General features: G+C 38.2%; 1 protein-coding gene across 4 annotated transcripts in view; it reads right to left on the reverse strand.

Annotated features, from left to right (window-relative positions):
• Positions 1-12,493: 12,493 nt before the first annotated feature.
• Positions 12,494-23,563, reverse strand: part of LOC127410373 (tensin-3-like) — a 75,003-nt gene continuing 63,933 nt past the window's right edge. For all 4 annotated transcript variants that reach the window (XM_051645604.1, XM_051645603.1, XM_051645602.1 and 1 more), the window contains 8 exons: positions 23,352-23,483; positions 21,918-22,013; positions 21,331-21,408; positions 21,169-21,246; positions 20,900-21,068; positions 20,617-20,685; positions 15,613-15,642; positions 12,494-14,327 (listed from right to left, as the gene is read on the reverse strand). In XM_051645604.1, coding sequence (XP_051501564.1) covers positions 14,186-14,327; positions 15,613-15,642; positions 20,617-20,685; positions 20,900-21,068; positions 21,169-21,246; positions 21,331-21,408; positions 21,918-22,013; positions 23,352-23,483 — 794 coding nt within the window. In that variant the 3' untranslated portion in view covers positions 12,494-14,185. The remainder of the gene's footprint in view (positions 14,328-15,612; positions 15,643-20,616; positions 20,686-20,899; positions 21,069-21,168; positions 21,247-21,330; positions 21,409-21,917; positions 22,014-23,351; positions 23,484-23,563) is intronic.

The raw sequence follows: 23,563 nt of genomic DNA on the forward strand, positions 1-23,563 counted from the left end.
TTAATTTATTTATTTGTTCCAAGATTATTCAAGATTTATTATAAAAAAAAAAAAAAAACATAATAATAAAAAAATAATAATAATAATTATATTTAAGCTATATTCTCTAAAAAAATCTAGATTTTCTATAATATATCTTAAATATTAAAATAATATTGTTGTTGTTGTTGTTTTTTTATATTAAATCTTGAAAAATCTTGGCACTAGCAAAAAAAAATCAGCCAGTGCGAAGTATCTTGAAAATTTTCTTTTGCAGTGTGCATACAATTTAGCTAACAAGGAATGTTTGTTTAAGTTGATTGTTAGGAATATGATTTTTTTTGCAATGTTAAACTGTTTTATGGTTCAGTTCAGTTAAGAAAAGAGAAAGAAAATGAAAAAAAAAACAAAAGAAATTGCGATTATAATATGTGATAATGATGAACTTCATTTGTCATGTATAAAATGTAATTGAGTATAAAAATGCAGCCTCAGTCTGACACTTACAATAAGTGTCTTTGTCTTGTTTTTGGTAAAAAAAAAATATATATATTTTAAAAATGTGAAATCCTTAAAACAAGAAAAGTTCACCTGATATGCAAAACTGCAAATTATTAAAGCTTGTTATAATATATCTTGAATAATCTTGGCACTGGTAAAAATAAATAAATAAATCTGCCAGTGCTACAAAACAAAACACACTTATATTCAAGATATATTCTCTGAAAACAAGATTATATTGTTTACATATTGTATTGTTAAGAATGTGATTCTTTTTTATTTATTTATTTATTTATTATTTTTTTTTTGAAATTTTAAAACTCTTTTATGGTTCAATTCAGAAAAGAAAAGAAAAACCTTTTACACATGCATTTTGTCAATAAATTTGACATACTCAAATACAAATAACCACGTACTCCACGTACGCCATCACACACTGCCTATCACACTTCATTCAAATACAAATTTTAGGTGACCCCCTCCACCCCTAACACATGAATAATTAAGCTCAGGGTCAAAGTGTTTATACATACAGGCAAGCAAAAACGTGCAAAACTAAACACACACATACACAAACAGAGACAAAGGGCTTCACAGAGCTTAAACACAGAGCTCATAGTTCATCATTACCATGACTCTGACAAAGAGGAATGCCTGACAGACAGCTCTCCAGACAAGCACTCACACACTCTCTCTCTCACACACACACACACACACATAAAAATATCTCTTGTAAAACAAAGAGCTCTGTGTGTAATACAGTCACAAACACTTAATCAAACTCTCCCGACGATGACTCTTTCCAATGTGTGTTTAACCAAACATGTGGAGACCTGTGGGGTGTTGAGATGAAGTGTGTCTGGAGAGTTGCATGACTAGCATTCTTCTCAATAAGAAAGAAGCCTTCAGTGAGAAGGTTAAATGTGCACTCAGTAAAATTTCTGTTTATGTTCGCTGACACCTAGCGATGTAGATGCAGCATCTTGCAAAAGTCTAATCACACTGTGAATTCGGCAAACTCATTTACCGATCCTCGAAGCATTGCCCCCAGTGGCCGGAGCAGGAAGTATTGCTGAACGTATGGGCACGTGCAAGCTCCAGTTTCCAGGTGAAATGTCCATAGAGGGGCCCCAAAAGATGTAATACAGTCAAAAGGTATGCATATTTTATTAACTCTACATTCAAACCCTAAACTTAACCATTAGTGGAATAAAAATACAATTTTAGAGGGAAAATGGAACCTCTGAATCATGGTCGTCACTGATTAAGCAAAGGTGAATACTTCCTGGTTTCAGTACGGGACAGGGACCCAGCCTCACCACGGGAAAAGGTACACACACTTGAGCTGATACAAAAATGTCTGATGGGAGATATCGCTTGTCAGTAACTACACAAAATAGAACATTCGGTAGCAACATGTCAGCCCTTACAAAGAAATCTAGAGTTCTGGCAAACTTGCTGTAAATTTGCCACTCATTATTTTCACATGCAAATGAGCTTGTAATTCACTGCAGATGTTTGCCAGAAGTTTGCAGCTCTTCACTGGTTGTGGTGAACCTGCAACAAACCTTTGGCAATAATGTACAATTTTCCGCAAGTTTGGTGCAAAGCTTATTTGTGTTTGAAAATAATCAGAGGCGAATTTGCAGCAAGTTTATGGCAAACTTGGCATGAATTCTCGATTTTTTAAGGGGTCTTCTTCCTGTGTGAACATGTGGCGAAAACAGACATCCTTAGTTACGAATGTAATTATGTAAAAAATTTGCTGTTCGCAGTCAGCCATGATTTATTAAAAACATCAATAACTGCCAATTATTCAGATAAAGCGAATAATTTTCAGCTGGTCATGTGATCTCAACATGGCGATGCTCATGAATGTGCGCCCAGCACCATATGTAGAATAAAGCAGCTTTTACTTTTAGATTGAAATGTCTAGAGTCGTCATCTCACTTGAGTGTAACTTCATTTTAAACTTAGGCTGTTGATTTAACGTGTTAATTCAGTGCGATTAATTATATATAAAATTAAAGCGTACATAATACAAAATACATAAAGCATGTAACTCAGAACGAACACTTCGATGTTTGCACTAAATATCTCTGAAAATGTCTGTTTGTATCTTACCTCAGTTTCATTAAACTATTTCGTTTACATTCAGCTGATCTGTTCGCCACTGAAGTTAGGGGAAAACTGTTTGATATAGATAAACACAACTTGCAAGAAACAGAAAAAAAAATCCAGACTTTAAATAAATAAATGGTTACATGTGTTGAACATTTGCTTTTTAGGGATGTACTGGCAGATTTCAGATATAAAATCAGATTGAATGGCTAATGTTTACTCACCTAAATGAGTAGATTTTCTGTTAATTCAATAGGCATACTGGAATGTTTGAGCAAAGCAATTTGGCGGGGCAGTGGTTATGATGTCATCAGCAATTTAGTTCTATATAATTGATCAGTGGTGTAAACACAACTGAACGATGCACAATTCCGAATGCATGGATCTCAAGATGTGATTTTCAAAATGTAATCCTACGTTTAATTTGACACAGCGACCTAAAAACACTGTTTATGATGCAACAGAACCAAAGTGAGATACTCTAAAAGCATCTGTCTGTTGCATGTGTAAATTGACGCATACTTAAAAAAGCCCTTAATAAATAAATCTATCCTGGACAGATTGACGAATTTAATTGCAAAATAGATGGTTGGGGATTGTATGCCAAAGATAGGCTTATGTTCAATAACAGACCAAAATATAAATGTTTTAATTTTTTAAAATAAAATCTTGCCATTGCACAATCACGATTCAGGCTCGATTACACATGATGTACACTTAGTGTAATCGAACCTGAAATAATGATCACAAAGGAGACTATTGTCAAGCTGTACAGTGAAAAAGGAGTTACATTTGGGTCTGTTCTCACCCAAAACCAACTGGATTGCTTCAGAAGACATCGGTAATCTTAATTTGTGTTCTGCAGAAGAAAGAAAGTCATACACATCTGGGATGGCATGATGGAGAGTGAATGATGAGAGAATTTTCCTTTTGGGATATCTATCCCTTTAAGGTCTTTGACAATGGTGTATTTGTGAGGGTTTGCCAAAAGGGGGAGCTCTAATGGAGGAATGCAGCATGTAGCTGACTCAAGTTTCTTTTTGTCTCATTCTTTCTTGTTTGATTTCCACCTCCACCCTGCTCCCCCTTTCCCCAAGTCCATATAAATGGGTAACTTTGTTTAATCAGTAATCACATCAGAACAAGTGAGACACTATCTCTCTATCCAACCAAACCTCTGAATAAGCAAACCATTATACTCTATTCTCTGTCTCTCACCAAAAAATATGGTAAGCTCATGCTGCAGGCTACCACATTATGTTGAATAAATGTCTTTGGGATTTCTCTGAGGGTTGCATTAACTGCAAATTGTTTTTTGTTTTTTTTTTTGGAATGCTGTATGGAAAATGTACTTAGATACTTGTCCCTATGACATCTCCAAGGAGGTCTATAATACCTGGAGAGAGTGATCTGTTGCATTCGCATTCATCTCAAAGGCAGTTGCTCGACTGGTGCATGAACCCTGGTAAAACATTCACTATAATAATATAATGCTGGTTGATGTCATAATTGTCTCAGCCTCAGACTGCCCACTGTCCGTGTTATGTATTGGATCCTCTGTGTTGGTGCTTTATGTCCCTTGTGATGTTCCGTCTTTGTTTCCCTTCGGTGTCATGCATGTGCTATAAGTTTACTGTTCTACCATATATGGAAAATAGTAAAGCAAGCAACAGCTAAATTAATTTAATTCCTTACATTTATATAGCGCTTTTCTAGGCACTCAAAGTGCTTTACATAGTATAGGGGGAATCTCCTCAACCACCACCAGTGTGCAGCATCCACCTGGATGATGCGACAGCAGCCATAGTGCACCAGAACACCCACCACACACCAGCTATTGGTGGAGAGGAGAGTAGAGTGATGTAGCCAATTCAGGGATGAAGACTATTAGGGGGCTATGATAGATAAGGGCCAATGGGGGAATTTGGCCAGGACACCGGGGTTACACCCCTACTCTTTACGAGAAGTGCCCTGGGATTTTTAATTTCCACAGAGAGTCAGGACCTCAGTTTAACGTCTCATCCGAAAGACGGTGCCTTTTTACAGTATAGTGTCCCCGTCACTATACTGGGGCATTAGGACCCACACAGACCGCAAGGTGAGCACCCCCTGCTGGCCTCCCTACTACCACTTCCAGCAGCAACCTTAGTTTTTCCCGAGGAGGTCTCCCATCCAGGTACTGGCCAGGCTCAACCCTGCTTAGCTTTAGTGGGCAACCAGACGAGAGCTATAGGGTGATATGGCTGCTGACTAAAGTGTAGCTCTGTGTCTGTGTTGTCTTTTATGCAGTGTGCGGTCACCATGGCGATATAACAAAACTGGCGACGAGGATAAAAGTTCCAGTGTTCTTGACTGGTGCTTTAGAAGAAAGTGTAATACAGTTTAAATTGCGCGGTACACGTTTCTAGTGACCATGTATGGTTGGCTAACGTTAGCACCAGTAAGCTATCTAGCAGGTGCACAGGTGGAGCTTGTCACACTCGTAGGAGTCTCAGTGAAATTAAGAAACAAGATGGCCTACACATCATAACATAAGGAATTTGGCTAGTTAACTTGTAAATGGCACACAGTCAGTACTAAATGGCAGGTCTCGTAGGACAAATTGGACCATATGATGAAAATGATGAACACTGGAGTTCATATATGGAGCAGTTTGATTATTTTGTCAAGGCCAACGGGATAAAGGATGAGGTTTTAGTATGAACCTTCCTGAGTGTAATGGGCAGCAAGATATATAATCTACTGCATAGCCTGGTCCAGCTGTCGCTGTACTGAAACAGCTGCCTGAACATTGCGAGTTTGGAACAATGCTGAATGACACTATAAGAGATAGACTTGTGTGTGGATTGCGCAGTAAGACCATTCAAAAGCATCTTCTGTGTGAAAGTAACCTGACATTAGAGAGAGCAATCAAAGTCAGTGTATCCATGGAAATGGCTGCAAAAGAGGCGGAAGAGTTAAGATTGTCCAGTCAAGTTCACAAAATATACAGCAAAAAACAGAAACATGAGAATAGGAAATCATGTTACTGCTGTAAGAAAAGTGGCCATCAGGAACAGGAATGCTAGTTCAAGGACATGGAGTGTAGAACCTGTTGAAAAAAAGGACATATTGAACGTCTATGTAGAAGTAAAAAGCTGACGGTAAATGAGAAAGCAAATGTAACCAAACCTGCTGAACCAAAGGAAAGCCACTTCAGAAAACCGAAAAAGAAACATATAAATTAAGTGAAGAATACAGAAGAACGAGATGATGAATCTGATGAAAATGAATACTTACATGTGATGTCAGTGTCTGGTAGCTCTGATAGCTATTGGGTGACACCACTGCTGGAGGAAGAAGCCATTCCCATGCAAGTGGACACAGGTGCAGTTGTACCACTGGTGGCAGAGACGACTTGCGGAGAGAAGTTGCCACACCTCATTCCAAGTGTTGCTAAGTTGACACTAAAAGTGGACACGGGTGAGGTTGTGCATGTAAAAGGAGTTGTGGATGTTATAGTGGAGCTCAACAAACAGAAGGTAAAGCTACCCCTGTATATTGTGAATGGTAATCACCCAGCACTGCTGGGTCAGTCATGGCTAGAAAAATTGAAGTTAAACTGGCAGGAAGTACATCTGGTCGCAAAAGAGACAACCAGTCTGCCAAACATTCTAAAAAAGCATGTAGAGGTATTTGAGGAGAAACTTGGCAGCATAAAAGACATTACCGTGAAGCTCACCATTAAGCCAGACAATAAACCAAAATTCCTAAAAGCTCGCCCTGTTCCATATGCTATTAATAAGTTGAACTTAACCGTCTGGTAGAAACAGGAGTGCTGAAACAGATGAGTGTTAGCAAATGGGCCACACCAGTTTTTCCAGTAATGAAGAAAGACAGATCAGTTAGAATCTTTGGCCATTTTAAGGTTACTGCCAACCCAGTTTTAACCGTGGAACAATATCCCCTGTCTTTAATTGATGATCTATTCGCAGGATTAGCAGGTGGCCAAAACTTCAGCAAAACAGACTTTTGTCAGGCTTACTTGCAGATGTATGTCAACCCTGGATCATAAGAACTGCTAATCATTGTCACTCACAACAGTCTTTACAGATATCAGTGGCTTCCGTTTGGCATAACTTCGGTCCCAGCTTTGTTCCAATGAGAAATGGATCAGATTCTGAGTGGACTGAATGGAGTGCAGTGTTATCTCGATGATCTACTGATCACAGGAAAAGACGATGAGGATCATATCAGAAATCTGAATGCTTCTCTTCAGAGACTAAAAGTATAGGACCTTCATGTCAGGACAGACAAATATGAGTTCTTTTGCCCTGCCGTTGAATAGCTTGGTCATTTGATTGACAGTGCAGGTCTACACAAGGCACCATCAAAGGTCAAAGCTATCACAGATGTACCATCTCCAAAAAATGTGAGCCAGTTGAGATCCCTCTTAGGACTACTGACATACTACTCAAAGATTATGCCTCACCTCGCTAGCAGACTACAACCTCTGCATTAATTGTTGAATAAAGCCAAACAGTGGAAATGGTCAGACAAATGTGAGAAAGCATTCAAGGATGTGAAGATCTTATTAAAACAATCAGAGGCCCTCACACATTTCAATCTGTTGTTACCTATACAGTTGGCCTGTGATGCCTCGCCATATGGTGTTGGTACGGTATTGTCACATGTCATGCCATCTGGTGAAGAGAGGCCATTTGCTTTCGCATCCAGGACCCTGAGCATAGCTGAGAGCAATTATGCTCAAATCGAACAGGAAGCTTTAGCAATCATGTTTGAGGTCAAGAAATTTCACCAATATATTTTTTGGGTGCAGATTCACCCTACTCACAATGACCATCGACCACTCACTTCCATCTTTGGTCCCCAGGCAGGTATTCCCTCACTCACAGCCAGTCGCATGCAGCGTTAGGCCCTTCTGTTGTCTGCTCATCAGTACAACATTAAGTTCAGGGGGTCTGAACAGCACTGTAATGCAGACGGATTTTCAAGGCTGCCACTTCCTGGCACACACACCGAATGCCCACAAGTGGAAATGTGGGGAACACCCTCATGACCACTGCTCATGTAAAATTGTTCACAAGAACCAATCCAGTCTTGTCAAAAGTGTTGGCTTGTGTCTCTATCGGAAAGGGAGGAGAGATGGCAAAAGAATTAAAGCCTTATCTGATATGAAGGAATGAGTTGACTGTTCAGTCGGGTTGCCGGTTGTTTGAAGAATTCCATTCGAGCCACTGTGGAGTAGTGAGGATGAAGGAGATTGCATGAAGCTATTCCTGTTGGCCTGGCTTAGAAATTGGGGAGAAAGCCAAGGCTTGCCCTGATTGCCAGAACCAGAGGAACATGCCACAAGCAGCTCCCTTACATCCATGGGATTTTCTAGAGGAGCAATGGCAGAGAATACATATCGACTTTGCAGCTCCATTGAAGACAGCTTCTTGCAGCTCCACATGTTCCTAGTAATCATTGATGCTCATAGCAAATGGCCTGAGGTTGCAGTCATGAAGAACACTTCCTCCGAGAAAACCATTGAGGAGCTCAAGTCTGTCAGCCGCTTTGGACTGCCGGCACAGCTTGTAAGTGATAATGGTCCCCAACTGAAGAGTTCCAATCTTTCTTGAGTACAAATGGAATTTAGTACATCAGATTGGCTCCCTATCACCCATCAACTAATGGTCTTGTGGAAAGATTTGTGCAGACTTTGAAGCAAGCTCTGAAGACATCTCAGGGTAAGGGCTCTCTAGGCCGATGGTTGAACATTTTCCTGTTGACATATAGAAATACATCTCATGCCATAACAAAAGTTTCACCAACCACAGCATTGTTGAAATGACAGCTTTGCACTAGACTAGACATCTTGAGACCCCCAAGAACCAAACAAGTAGTGCAGTCACAAGAGCAAACTCAGGTGGAGAGGAGGTGCAAGGCCAAGTACAGGAATTTTAGAAAAGGTGAGAACGTTCTGGCTCGCAACTACTGCAAAGGGGCAAAATGGGTCATACACAGTTCAAATGCAAGACAACATGACATGGAGGAGACATGTAGACCAGCTATTGACTTCAACGACCATCAGTGATGATCCACGTGATCTGGAGGCACATGGCTAAACATCTCACACCAACACCAGCCAGGAATAATTTCCTGAAACTCTGCCCATAAAACCCTCAAGAGCAGTTTTGGTAAGCTCCCTTTCTTCAGCTCCATCACCTGTCCTGGACACCTCTACAGACACCCTAGTAAATACACCATCAGTGCTACACAATAATCACTACCCATCTAGAGTGAGACGACCACCACAAAGATTCGACCTTTAGACTAGTGGCTAACCCAGAACATTTGGGGCAGAATGATCCCCAGGGTTAAGCCTGGGAACTGGGGGCCTGGGTAGCTCAGCGAGTATTGACGCTGACTACCACCCCTGGAGTCGCGAGTTCGAATCCAGGGCATGCTGAGTGACTCCAGCCAGGTCTCCTAAGCAACCAAATAGGCCCGGTTGCTAGGGAGGGTAGAGTCACATGGGTTAACCTCCTCGTGGTTGCTATAATGTGTGGTTCTCGCTCTCGGTGGGGCGCGTGGTGAGTTGTGCATGGATGCTGTGGAGAATAGCGTGGGCATCCTCTGCGGTAACACGCTCAACAAGCCACGTGATAAGATGCACGGATTGACGGTTTCAGGCAACTGAGACTGAGAGTCGTCCTCCGCCACCCGGATTGAGGCGAGTCACTACACCACCACGAGGACTTAGAGCGCATTGGGAATTGGGCATTCCAAATTGGGGAGAAAAGGGGAGAAAATAATAAATAAATAAAACCTGGGAACTTAGGCAGTCTACCCTCTTTCCCTAGTAAGGAAATTATATTAAAAATATTTTTTTTTAAATATATATAATAATAATTATAATAATAATAATAATAATAATTATATATATATATATATATATACATACACACACACACACACACACACACACACACACACACACACACACACACACTACCGGTCAAAAGTTTTTAAACACTTGACTGAAATGATTCTCATGATCTGAAGGCGTATGCTTAAATGTTTGAAATTAGTTTTGTAGACAAAAATATAATTGTGCCACCATATTAATTTATTTCATTATAAAACTAACATTTTATTAAAAAAAAAAAAAAAACATATTTTTTTAGATTGATGACTTGGACCAAATAATAAAGAAATGCAGCCAATAAGTGTACAACATAGATGGGAACTCCTTCATTACTGTTTAAAAAGCATCCCAGGGTGATACCTCAAGAAGTTGGTTGAGAAAATGCAGAGAGTACATGTCTGTAAATTCTAGACAAAGGGTGACTACTTTGAAGATGCTAAAATATAACACAGTTTTTGATTTTGTTTAGTCACAACATAATTTCCATAGTTCCATTTATTTTATTCCACAGTTTGATGATTTTACTATTATTCTAAAATGTGAAAAAAAAATAAAATAAAATAAATAAATAAATAAAATAATAATAATAATTACTATTATTCTAATAAAGAATGAGTGAGTGTTTCAAAATGTTTGACCAGTAGTGTGTGTGTGTGTGTGTGTATATATATATATATATATATATATATATATATATATATATATATATATATATATATATATATATATATATATATCACTTTCTTTCATGTTGATGGTTATTGCTGTTGAATGTTAATGAAAGAAGAAATGAAACATTGCAAGAATATTACCTTGTTTAAATTCAAAGGTGCTATATCAGTTGTTAGTGGACATTGAAAGTAAAAGGGGAGGAATATATTATGTATTGGATCCTCTGTGTTGGTGTTTTTTGTGCCTTGTGATGTTCAGTCTTTGTTTCCCTTTGGTGGTGCTATAAGTGTACTGTTCTGTCATATATGGAAAATAGTAAAGCAAGCAACAGCTAAAGCGTAGCTCTGTGTCTGTGTCATCTTTCATGCAGTGCACGGTCACCATGGTGATATAACAGTCCGTGCTCTATGTCTGAGGCACACTGCACACAAAACTTGAAAATGCTTTCTCAATCAACTCAGCGCAAATCTTATTGGCTGGTTCGGTGAAACTTCCGCGAGTAGATGCACACAGGACGTTTTATCAGTCTGCATGGAAGCCGAGTTGTGTTCGCAATGTTCCACGTTGATAGAATGAGTACTTTGGAGGATGAAATAATCACAGAATTTGCCCAAGTTTGCCAGGTTAGTGACATCAAATCTTTTAAATATATTCAGAGTTTCGTCTGAGTCACATAGCAGAAAGTGATGCGGATATCCAAGAGCAAAGCTGCATTTTCTGCTTTGTTTACTTTGCTATGTCTGTGAAATTCTCTATAATGAGGTTTTCTGTGCTGTATTTAGAATCTCTACGCATTTTCTGCTTTTTTTCTGTGTGTTTTCTGTGCTATCGGTTGCAGAGACTCGCATGCCAATATATAAATTATTAATTTTTTCATGTTGGTCTTTATTATAATATGATACATCTCCTATAACCCTGCCCCTAAACACCTCATATCAAAACCGACTGTGATTGGTTGTTTAACTTGTCAGTTAGATGGCTTTTCCTGTCTAAATGGGTGGTTCTAGGCCAACTGAAGCTGCCATAGAGCCCAGACCTATGCCGTCTTAGGTCTGGCTACGTGAGACTAATGTCATAACTACACCATCTTGGCCAAAATGTATCTTTCTCCAGTGATGGCCATTCAAAAGCTTTGTATTCGGACTAAATACATTGCAAGCAAAATATACATTGCAAATATTTCGTTATATTTTAATAGTTGGCAGTGGACTTTTTTTTTCTTTTTTTTTTTAGACGGCTCTTAAAAGTGCAAAATGGACATCTCTCTGCAGTACTTATGGTACCATCAGCCAATTAGCATTGTCAGGAGTTTCCTGTAGCTCCAGTGATTGTGTGTTGCATTCTCAGCATTGCCACAAGGGGCACTATAGTGGGCATTAGCTTAACCTTCTTAGGCTATTTGGTCATTTTTGACTGATTTCAGATTGTTTTTTTGTTTTTTAAATGGTTTCCTCAGTCTGAGTGGTACAAGACTTTGTGACCTTTCCTAGACTTTAAATCTGAACATACAAAAACAATTTTGACTTGATTCGATGAGTCGAAGTGGTCTTAAAAAAAAAAAAAAAGTACTGCTGTTCGAGATCAAAATTGACCGACCATAGTAAATGGATGGGAGAGACCCTTACACAGAGCAAGTTTTTTTAAGATTTGTTGATTGCGTGTTGTGATTAAAGCAGACATAAAACGAGTCTTTGCCAAGGAATTGTCACTGAATGATATGGGACAGTTAAAAACACTATTGGACTCAATCAAAAATGTAAGTAAAAAAGTTCCATTCATTAATATTTCAAATGTCATGATTGTTAATGATGCTGACACGCTGTCTACACCAGGCGTGTCCGTTGACGCGACGCAGCGGCTTGAGGCTGTCTACACCGGGCACGTCGACACGAACTTCCTGAAATGTTTTTTTGTGTTGTTGGCAGTAGTAGCGGCAGCGCAAAATGGAACAGGACACCTGTTTGTTTACTGTTGGAGTGACGCGCCGCAACGGATGCTTCCATGGTAGACAGCATAATTGATTAAAGCATCTGGTGTAGACAGGGTGTGAGTATTAACAGTTGTGCTTGAGATGAATAATGTAATATATTAAAATGCAATGTGTTGGATGTGCGTTGTGTAAACCGTGAAATGTAAATTTCTAATGTTTTGGTGCTTGTTCATTCTCTTCCAACTGAGTTTAAAAAATGGCTGAATTTGAGGGGCTGCATGCTGTTAGCCAGTCATTACAGTGGGCGTTTACATTGAAGTTAAAAGGAGGAGCTGAGGCAAAAATCAAGCTTTTCAGAAAGATTGTCAGAGACAGGGTGGAAAATTATCATATATTACAAAATTATGAATGTTTTGGTGAAAACAAATTTAAAAAAACTTTACTAACATTATCAGTGGACCTCAGGGAAGATAATGAAACTATAAAAAAAGAGCATTTCTTGACCCCTTTAAGAATGTACAACTTGAGCTGCACTGGCTGAGCTCTCGCATCTGCATTTGTATACTTGCATAGAATATGCTTTTGGCCTCAAAATACTGGCATGTCAATGGCAGCTCATGATAGACATCATATCATAACATACATTTAGAACCATACAATTTCTTTATTGTATTCTGTGCATGTATGTTACAGTACAGGGGCGGACTGGCCATAGGGAGAACCGGGCCACCGTGTTATGCTGAACGGGCCGCGACAGGCTGAAGAGGGCCGCAAAACGACGCCACGATATGCCGAAGGGGGCCACGATATGCAAAAAAGGACAGCGACACCCCTCACACACCCCTCCCCCGCTCAACAACTTTTGGCCCAGGTAAAATCCACGGCCGATTTCTCTTCCCAGTCTGCCCCGTTACTGTAAATAAAACATTAATTTAAAAATATACAAAAATAGTTTGGCTGGACAAGAAACGTGATAGAAAACAAACTCCATCACAGAACTGCCTTTCCAGAATGTGGTACTTGTTTCTTAAAGTAAGACTGGTGCGGTTTACATATTCATGTCTGCTTCAGATGAATCCCATGTGAAACTTTTCACCTTTACCATTTGAAAAGCATTTATACACTTATTCAGTAAAAGAATTTGCAAGGTGAGTTTGGGAATTTATAGGTCTTGCCCATTTGATGTCATCTTGCACATCTCACACAAGGCGATCTATCAAATACCAAGAGTGTTATCCATTATAATCTGACAACTGGCATAACTGAACACTCATGCCATGTGTAAAAGATGAATATGAGTTATATGATAAATATTTCCAAATATATATAAACAAGGTCAAAGTCAATATGATTTTTTTTAAGGCAACCACTTATAATTGACTGTAAATGTTAGCTCACCCCACATAAACAAAGAAATACACAGATAAAAAAAAAAATTACTAAATATTTTGAACTATAAAAATGTTAATAGGGATATCTGATAATGTACACATTTATTTATAAAATCGAAGACATTAAAGTTTTGTTAATTAATATGAAAATGTGAGCACTTTGGTCGACTTCATGTGGATGTGTGCCGAGACAGATCAAAGAATCTAATCTGCAGTTACACCTCCATGATTTTTGGACACATCCTCAGTGATTTCTGTGCCACTAGCAATATGAAATAGAACTGGAAAAATAATTGTAAGAGTGATAGTTAACCAAAGAAATGTGTCTCCCCCTACTGGACATGCTATGTAATGCATGGGCAAGAATCACAAAAACTCCCTTTGGAATGTATCTCGTCCCAAAATAGGGAGTAAAAGTCACAGAATAAAGTTTCATCTTTGACCATACTGATGTTTACTGTCTAATCACAATCAAATGCCATCAGCAAGTAAAGCCGCTAACAGAACAGGAATGAAACTGTTACTCTGTGCTTTGGGCCTACACATTTGAAGGTAAGAACACAGCAGTCTCCAATGTTTGTTGTTTGTGGTTTAATGCAATGCCAGCTTCCATGGCTTTTTTCATGGCAACAGCAGTCCCCAATGCAGTTCAGTAGGAATCTCTATGTGTAATATTGTCTATTTCTTCTGAGAGCCTATCATCACCTTGGAGACAAAGTTGACAATGGCACTGGCGGGCTGTTCAGGGTCATGTTCAGCAAACAGGTGACACATATTCTCTGTGCTGCTTCCACTTTTCCTTGCGATGAAGCCAAAAATCCTATTACACACACACATACACAACAATAAATAAATGTCCACACAAAAGCCACTAATGGCACTTTTCCACTGCACGTTACGGTTCGACTCAACTCGACTCTGCTCGCTTTACTTTTCTGAGCTTTTTTTTCCACTGCAGTTTAGTGCAGCCTCAACGTGGGTGGGATTATAGGCTGATCGTCATAGTTGCACTGCCTCTACTGCCGTGACATCATCATAAACAATAGCATGACCGCTAGCTGTTAGCTACTAGCTCATTGTGCTGCATAAAGCAGTTGATTCATGGTGATTTTACACAAGTGTAACAGTTAAATTGGCGTGGTTGTTTTAGAAGCAAGCTTTCCAGTAGCTGGTCAATTAAATAAAGTGAAGCTTTCAAGCAGAATATAGAGTTAACGTAGCAAAACGTACCATCCTCCATCGTGGACTCCAGCAACGCCATGGCTGAGTCCAGGGCACTCTCCCTCCCATTGCTCACTGGTCTATTGCCATAGATAGCGTCCATTTGGTCAAACCACTTCCACTTCTGTTTGAACCACTCTGGCTGTTGTGGTCCTTGATGGTTCTGTAGTCACTTTTAAGTTTTTTTAACTTTTCCCTACACTGTTGTTAGCCGTGTGCAGCCAACAGATGAGAAACTTCCTGAAAGTCTTTTTCGTTTCGTGTCACCACATCCAGCTCTCATTGGGTCCTCTCCTCGGCTACTAACGAGAGGAATGTCTGCACCTCGTTTATTGACCACGGCGTGGTTTTGCACACAGCGCAAGTCACGTGAACAAATGATACTGCTATCGCTGTTGCTAACTTTAAAACTAACGGGTTGATGTCCCGTGTCACAAATCCAGTGACACTGGTAGTGACGATTCTCTCTGACCAATCAGTGATCTGCAGGGTTTTGACGTCACGTTTAGTATCGGCTCGGCTCGCTTGGAACCTCGACTAAGGTGGTACTAAAAAAAGTACCAGGTACTATCCACAGTGGAAAACCCCCAAAAAGCGAGCAGAGTCAAGTTGAGTCGAGCCGTACCGTGCAGTGGAAAAGCCCCATAAGTGCCATTTCAAGCATGCCCCTTCATTTGTGAGCCAAGTAGATTTTGAGTGCAACTTACAAGATTTGTATCTTTGATAAGATACACCGAACACAAAAGGAGTTTTTATCAAAACATCAAAGCTGCTTTTTTCCATACAATAAAAGTGCATTGGTGATCACTGTGGAGCGATTTTGCTAGATTTATAAAAGAAAAAAAAACTATATGGATAGTGAGAATGTGATGTAGGAGGCTCACTTTGCAGCTGAGCAGCCATCTCGCATCCACCTGGAAAACAGAGTAATGGAGAGGTCAGAACATCACACAGAAACACAAATATCACAACACACCACTTATAAAACCTGTCAAACATTTAGACCAGAGGTGCCCAAACTTTTTCCTGCTTATTAAAAAAACTTCATGCCAATTAAATAAAACAATGCAAAAATAAATATTTAACAATGAACATCAGAGATATGATTCATAGACCAAAAGTGGTTAATGTTCTGTAAAATTATTATCGGAGTGTCTATTTACACTAAGTGCATACAGCCCTTCTTGTTGGCAGAGGCTATTTACACTAACTCCTCCCACCACTGCTCAGACCAAACTCAAGACAGCCACGACAGATTTATTTGGGGTCAACTGCTGATCAGGCATATTTGAATTTTTCGCGATGGGGCAGAGACATCAAACTGGTTAACAGGTTAGACATTAAGTGGATTAAGAGACTGGATAACTAAGTGAATATTTGCTCTCCAATAGTCTGATGGAAACACAGGATTTTATGACAAACTGTGCACCCCATGTGCAGCTGTAGTAGCTCTGGGTGTAACAATGGTATGTGTATGTGTTGTCATGCTGGAGATCTGGGTTCAAATCCCACCCCTTGACATACTTTTTTCCATGTCTCTACTCTAATATTTCCTATAATAGTACTTATAGTAATAAATAAAAGAGATTTCTCACAGTGATTTGGTCACAGTGAAGGTCAGGGAGTTGAAAGAAGGATTTGATCTGGATAAAATTAACCATGATTTTACTGTAGTAATATTGTAGTAACCATGTGTTTTGGAAACTATATAGTTCTGATGCACTAACCATGGTGTTACTACAGTTATTAACTACAGTTGTTGTTTTAATTTGATGTTTTAAGTTGTGTAATTATGTATAACAGATGTTTAAATTGTGCTGTGTTAATTTGATGTTTTAAGTCGAGTTTAATTATGTATAACAGATGTTTAAATTGTGCTGTGTTAATTTGATGTTTTAAGTCGAGTTTAATTATGTATAACAGATGTTTAAATTGTGTTGTGTTAATTTGATGTTTATTGTAGATTGGCGTATGTCTCATCACTGTCACGACTGCTATGTTGATCGGAACTGCACCCAAGAATTTCACACACCATTGCACTTGTGTATATGGCTGTGTGACAATAAAGTGATTTGATTTGATTTGATTTGATTTAATAGTAGTTAACCCTCAGGTGTCGACGGACGTGCCGGCACGTCCTGCTGGATTTTTTCCTCATAACAGCGGAAACACTTAAAATACTCCGTCATTTTTGGCATACAGATAAGTGTAAGACATCATTAGAGACTATAAAGGGTCTACTTTTATTTGAGTACACTCACAATAACAACAAAACCTTGTGCTATTGTAAAATAAAGAAAATAAACAGGGTGCGCTTTCAGCCGTCTCTGTCTCCGCGAGCATCTTAAACACGTCACAAAAATTAACTGAAACTCCGCGAATACTTATCAGACAAACATGAAACATATGTCTAAAGAAAGCTTAAAATGTCTACTTTTAAAGAAAAAAAAATCTAATTTAAAACAAATATTCTCCTGCAATGTAATCTGTATGAAACAAAGCGATGTACGGTTTCTCCTGGCTCAGCTAATTATCCCTAATGTGATCACACCCACCAGCAGAGCGCGCTATTCATACGGTAATGTACTGAGGCGATCAATGCAAATGGTAAACACCCCCAACAGTGCCTTAAAAAACATTAAATTCATTCACTTTTCCACGCATTTGGAAGATGGCATGCTACACAGGTGAGGAAGCTCCTGGATAGTGACAAAGAATTCACATTTTCCTCAGAAGAAGAGCAGGAATCCGACGAGGAACATTTGCATTTTGAAGAGCGACTTGATGCAGCCAAGGATACAATTTCGGATGAGTAAGTCTTTTAGTTTTACTTTTACATATTAGTTGACATGCTATTTTATATAAACATGTACATATTTTACTAGCTGGACTATTTCCAAACTTGCCAGTCAGGATTCAGAGTATTGAAATTTGAAATATGTCCTAATAGGCAAGTTTTAGTTACATTTAAATGTTGTTTCGGCTAAAGGAGGTATTTAAATTGTATGCTGTATGATATAAATATGATATGTAATATGATATAAAAATAATATGAATGTTTAGATTATATTTTAACTAGTGTTTATGCTGCCTCATTATCATCAACAAAGCTTGTGCTTGCAAATATCTGTTCGGGTGTAAATGTGTAAAATGTGCTGTAAATATGCCCATATTAGAAAATCAGCATATAAGAATGATTTCTGAAGGATCATGTGACACTGAAGACTGCAGTAATGATGCTGAAAATTCAGCTTTGATCACAGGAATAAATTGCATTTGACAATATATTCAAATAGAAAAGTTATTTTAAATATTTCACAATTTCACTGTTTTTGCTGTATTTTGATCAAATAAATGCAGCCTTGGTGAGCAGAAGAGACTTTTTTTAAAAATATTTAAAAATCTTACAGATCTAAAACTTTTAAACTGTAGTGTAGGTCTAAAGTTTTTAAGTAAAGACTTTATGTAAAGAAATATATAGTCAGATTACTTCTTTTAACTTAAACTTGATTTTGTGAATAAGCTACAAACATTCATTCTCTCTCAGGGGAGGGGTCTTTGTCTCCTCAGGTGTGAATCACATCAATATTCATGATCATTCACGCCTCCTCGCATATGGCCTTTCTAACACTAAAAGTGTCTTACAAAAGTTAAATGACTATATTGTTTTGTATGAATGAGTATTCAGGATGGTTTTCACATCATTTTTGTAGCAAAAACTCTAGGCTACAAGATCCAGTTCTCAAAAGTCTTGTGAACAAATGTTTAGTATGTGAAATATGGCCTTATTTCAGTGACTTAAATTTTTTGTTTTTTCAAAAACCACGCATAAACGTTATTTTCTCAACAATACAAACATGTACATACATGTTGCTCACATATTATTGTAGCCCAGTTTGTGCTGAATACAGTGTTATCAGACTTCAGCCATTAATATGTTTTTAAGCAACTGAAAAAAGCACAAATGTCAAGGCATGTCAAAACTTCTCCAGGGCCAAAAACACCCTCAGACCCCAGAGGGTTAATAGTAACTTAAATAGTAATTAAATGTTTAATTTTGTGGTTAATATGATTTTACTAGAGAAATACCATGGTGATACTATGGTTACTGTAGTAAAGCCATGATTAATTTTTGTAAGGTAGGGTTAGGGGTAGGAGTTGGTGTAGGGTGTCAATGGGACTCCAGATAAACACAATAAAAAAATGCTGCAGTGATGCCACTATACTGTATGCTAGTATTTAAACAGGGGTGTAAGAGTATCTGCCACTATTTGCACTAGAGTGCATATAGCATCTAACGCTATTTGCACTTAGTGCAAAGAAGATGCTTATTGTTGCTTTTTACACTTAGTGCAAATAGCCTCTTCCAATTATTATTGTATCAATAATAATGTTTTATTTAACATCAAGGCAATTTAACACATCCAGATATTACTTTTGTAAATATTCTCATTAACTACATTGTAGCATTTGGTCATTTTAGTGCGTGAGCACGACACTGACTGGCGCACAGCATGAGAAGCGGAGTGCACGTATGTGCTCATTTATGGCGCGGGCATCTGCCACTGACATGGCAACATCTGCACAACGGACGTCACGAAACAATTAATGTTCAGTGAAAATTCAAATGAAGATTGCGATGCATGTATTTGGAACTATATCAGATTGCAGGGGGATTTGTTTTGCTCAGAGCCTCCATTAATTTCTGACCCTGGATGAAACTAGAGATGGAGATGAGAGGTGTAACATGTTTAAGTGTCTTTCTTCACCATGCAGCTGGTACATTACACAAAGCATTTTTGCTATTTCTGCTTTTCTTGCAAATGTGCAGCATTATGAATAATGAGGGAGAGCCAAGATATGAAAGGCGTTCGCCGTCAATGCTTGCAATTTTATACAGCTTAGTTAATTATAAACAGGAACGATATAGTTTTATTGCATTGCTTGCTTACGGAGACGCTGTATAACGCCATTTGCATGTGGAATTGACAGGTTTAGAAAGGTTTATACACCTGTAACATCTTAAGTTCAGTAACTATGTGACAAAGCGCACTCTCACACTAAATATAACAAGTGCTCAACGCGCTGCTGACAGCTGCAAGAGAGAGAGCGGATTTACCCTTGCAGCTTCTGGAATTACAGTTTGATACAAAAACAAGTTTATTGATTTGATTCGTTCATCTGTATCTATTGGTTTACTAATTAACAGCTGCACTGTAAAGTGAATAAAAGTGTGTGGGAATTTTCTGCATTATGAACGTGGAACTTGTGGAAATAATTAGGATTGTGTGCAATACCGGCAAACCCGCACCGAATTTCAGGCTCTGCAAACTGTATTATATTAAAATATGAAAGTTGTCTTGGTTCCCCTACTTTATGATTTCATTATACAAAACAAAAAAAAAAGAAAAAAATGACTGCAATCTGCTAAATTTTTTCAATGAAAAGCGGCATCAATAGCATTCTGAATAAACTCTAGAGACTGTTGTACGTGAAAATCCCAGGAGATCAGCAGTTACAGAAATACTCAAACCAGCCTGTCTGGCACCAACAATCATGCAACGATCAAATTTTTACCCTTTCTGATGATTGATGTGAACATTAACTGAAGCTCCTGACCCATATCTGCATGATTTTATTAATTGCACTGCTGATTAGATAAATCGCATGAATGAAGTAGGTGTACAGGTCTTCCTAATAAAGTGCTCAGTGAGTGTATATTTTTTTTTAGCAAAACTAACATTTGCACCAGATAGTAAAGGAAAAGCAGCAAGGAACAAGTGTACAGAGTGTAGAGCTGTAATCTAGGCAATGGCAACTTTGAAGAAGATAAAATATGCTGTAAGATAGTTTTGATTAGTACATAATATGTGTTTTGTGTTACATACTTCCTGTCCTGAGGATCGAGGGCACAGAATATCACTGTGCTGACGGCATAGTGTCTCCTAAAGAACAACCTGGACACACATGATAATACAACAATTCAAAATAAGGACAACTTTTTATGTTTACATGCATGTCAAGTTTTTAGTTATAACTTTATGTACAAAAAGGTGTAAGCATTAGACAACAATCAATTAAGTCATTTGCAATGCTTTATGAGAGAGAACTAACCCTAACCTGACTTTACTGAACCTCACTGTTGTATGTTAGAAAGAGAAAAACACTCACTTCCTCTGGTTGTCTGTGAGTGTAATTCCCTGTGAAGACACTTTAAAGTGAACTACAGTGGATGTGGGTGGCGGATCCATACTAAAGATCACAGTCGTGGCCTTTTGAACGCCCTGAACTCCTGTCAAAGACTCCAGCTCCACACTGCCCAGGAACCACACGTTACACGCTGAACAGTACACAAACACAGATACACATGAACATATGGATTAGATCCAACAAAATAAGCATTATCAATGTTATATAGCTTATACTAATTTAACAGTTACCTGCTCCCTGTTTTAGTAGCTCTGCTGCAGAGTTTGTTGATGACTGTGTTTGAGATTCATTCATCTCCTCTAGAGGGTCTAAATAAAAAGCGTGCAGTTTGAATGGAAAAAAACTAGAAACAAGAAACTCACGCAGACACACACACAAATATTGGTGAATACCTCTGCTCGGGATGATGAGTCTGCAGGGTAACGCCAAGGGTGTGATTGAATGTTGGCACACTAAAGCTGTGAGGCTTCCTGTACATTCAAGGATATAGAACACATGAATCAATATATTTTTTAATTAGATTAATTCCTAAGAACTATAATTAGAAGAAACTGCTGAAGTACATTATGACACAAAAAAAAATATGTGGATTACTGCCACTAGAGGGAGATCATGACAGTGAAATTAGCATTTCTATATTGTGAGACTTTGACTAACACTTTAAAGGGATAGTTCACCCAAAAAAGAATATTCTCTCATCATTTACTTACCCTCAAGCCACCCCATGTGTATAATTTTCTTTCTTTCTCTTCAGTAGTGATATAATAGCTGACATTTTGGTATCAATTCACTTGCATTGTCTGGACCTACAGAGCTGAGAAATTCTTCTAAAAATCTTCGTTTGTGTTCAGCAGAAGAACGAAAGTCCTACACATCTGGGATGGCATGAGGGTGAGTAAATGATGAGAGAATTTAGATTTTTTTTTTTTTTTAGTGAGCTAACCCTTTAACATACATGCAGACATTAAAAGATACTTACCAAAATATGGTTCATTAGGGCACCCTTTTAACCGTACACCTTTCGGTGTGCATTCAATCAGGAAGTGTCGCACAAGCTCATTGGACAGGTCCCCCACTGAGACAGGAAATGACATCACAGATAAAACATTAATCATTAATTGTCATTAATTATGAATGCAATAATTACATATATGCATCAAGATTTTTGGAATTTGGAAAGACCCAGTTTACTCTGAAAGATCTACTCTACTCTATAAGAAAGTAAAAATCAACTACATACACAAATAAACACAAACATTCCTGCACTTCGTGATAAACGTTGAGAAAGTCAAAACTGATTATGCTGTATTTTCGTCAAACCCAAAACCCCACTTATGGAGAACTGTGAATCAGGTTGTGAGGGACTTTGTGTGTGTGTGTCTCCCTTCCTTCCTCTGATTGAGATGCACACACTGTTTACAGAGGGGCTCTGGATATGAACGCTCCAGCTGTGTTCACACTCATTCAGCTGTTCCTCACACAATAGTGTTGGTCTGCAAAGTCTTAAACTCCACCAAATATTTAACTGAGAAAGGACCTCTTAACCATAATTTTTTATACAAATCAAACCCAGATTGGACTTGTAATAAGCGCATTCACACGACCCGCTGGAGTGAAGCATCAGCAATACCCCTGCGTCGTGTTCAAGACAATTTGGATGAAGTATCATTACATTGAAAGTGCCAACTCAAAAAGCCAAACAAGTTATTCTCTGCAAGCACTTTGTAAATGTGGCAAATCATGTAAATGCGGATTCACAATTGCTGTAGCAAAGTGGATAGCGTCTATTAATATTTTGGAGGATGAGGGTTTAAAGGAATAGTTCATGCAAAAAAATTCTCTCTTCTGAGATATATATATATATATATATATATATATATATATATATTTGTAATCTTTGTGTTCAGCAGAAGAAAGTTGTACACATCTGGGATGGCATGAGGGTGAGTAAATGTTGAGAGAATTTTTATTTTTATTTAAGAGATTTAATGCCCATTGCTATGAAAACGCAAACTATGGGGACGAAATATTTGTAATTAGTTAATCTCTCACTTTGATTTTGGGAAACATTTAACGTTACATAGATTAGTGCTATTTTAGTGCATTTCTATCTTTATACTGTATAATGCTTTGTTAATAAAACATTATATTTTTACATAGTGTTTTCTTCTCTTTTCTAAAAAGGAACAATATGTGTTTTGACAGGAAGTGTATATGGAGTGAAATTTCAGCACTTTCAAAATCTTCAATTAATCGCGATTAACTATGAAAAATCACGCGATTAATCACGATTAAATATTTTCATCGACTGACAGCACTATTGTTTATACACATAACAGGAGTACAAAAAGAATACAATATGTAGATAAAGAATGATAAAGAGAGAGGTGTCATGACTGTGCCATTTTCGTACTTTTTCTGCTTTGCTGTAGAACAGAGGGTGGGGGCGTAGCCACCTTCATGGCCAATCCATAAGCTCCTCTGAATGAGTGACTGTCTCTGATGATGAAGGAGCCCGGCTCTTTGTCCTTGAGAATGGCAATTGCTACAGCATTAAAGTGGGAGTAGAAAAAAGACACATTCTCCTGTCAGCTTAATCAAAGAAGCATTAATGCTCACTTATAG

The sequence above is a fragment of the Myxocyprinus asiaticus genome, chromosome 19, assembly GCF_019703515.2.
Source record: "Myxocyprinus asiaticus isolate MX2 ecotype Aquarium Trade chromosome 19, UBuf_Myxa_2, whole genome shotgun sequence".
NCBI classification, from domain to species: domain Eukaryota; kingdom Metazoa; phylum Chordata; class Actinopteri; order Cypriniformes; family Catostomidae; genus Myxocyprinus; species Myxocyprinus asiaticus.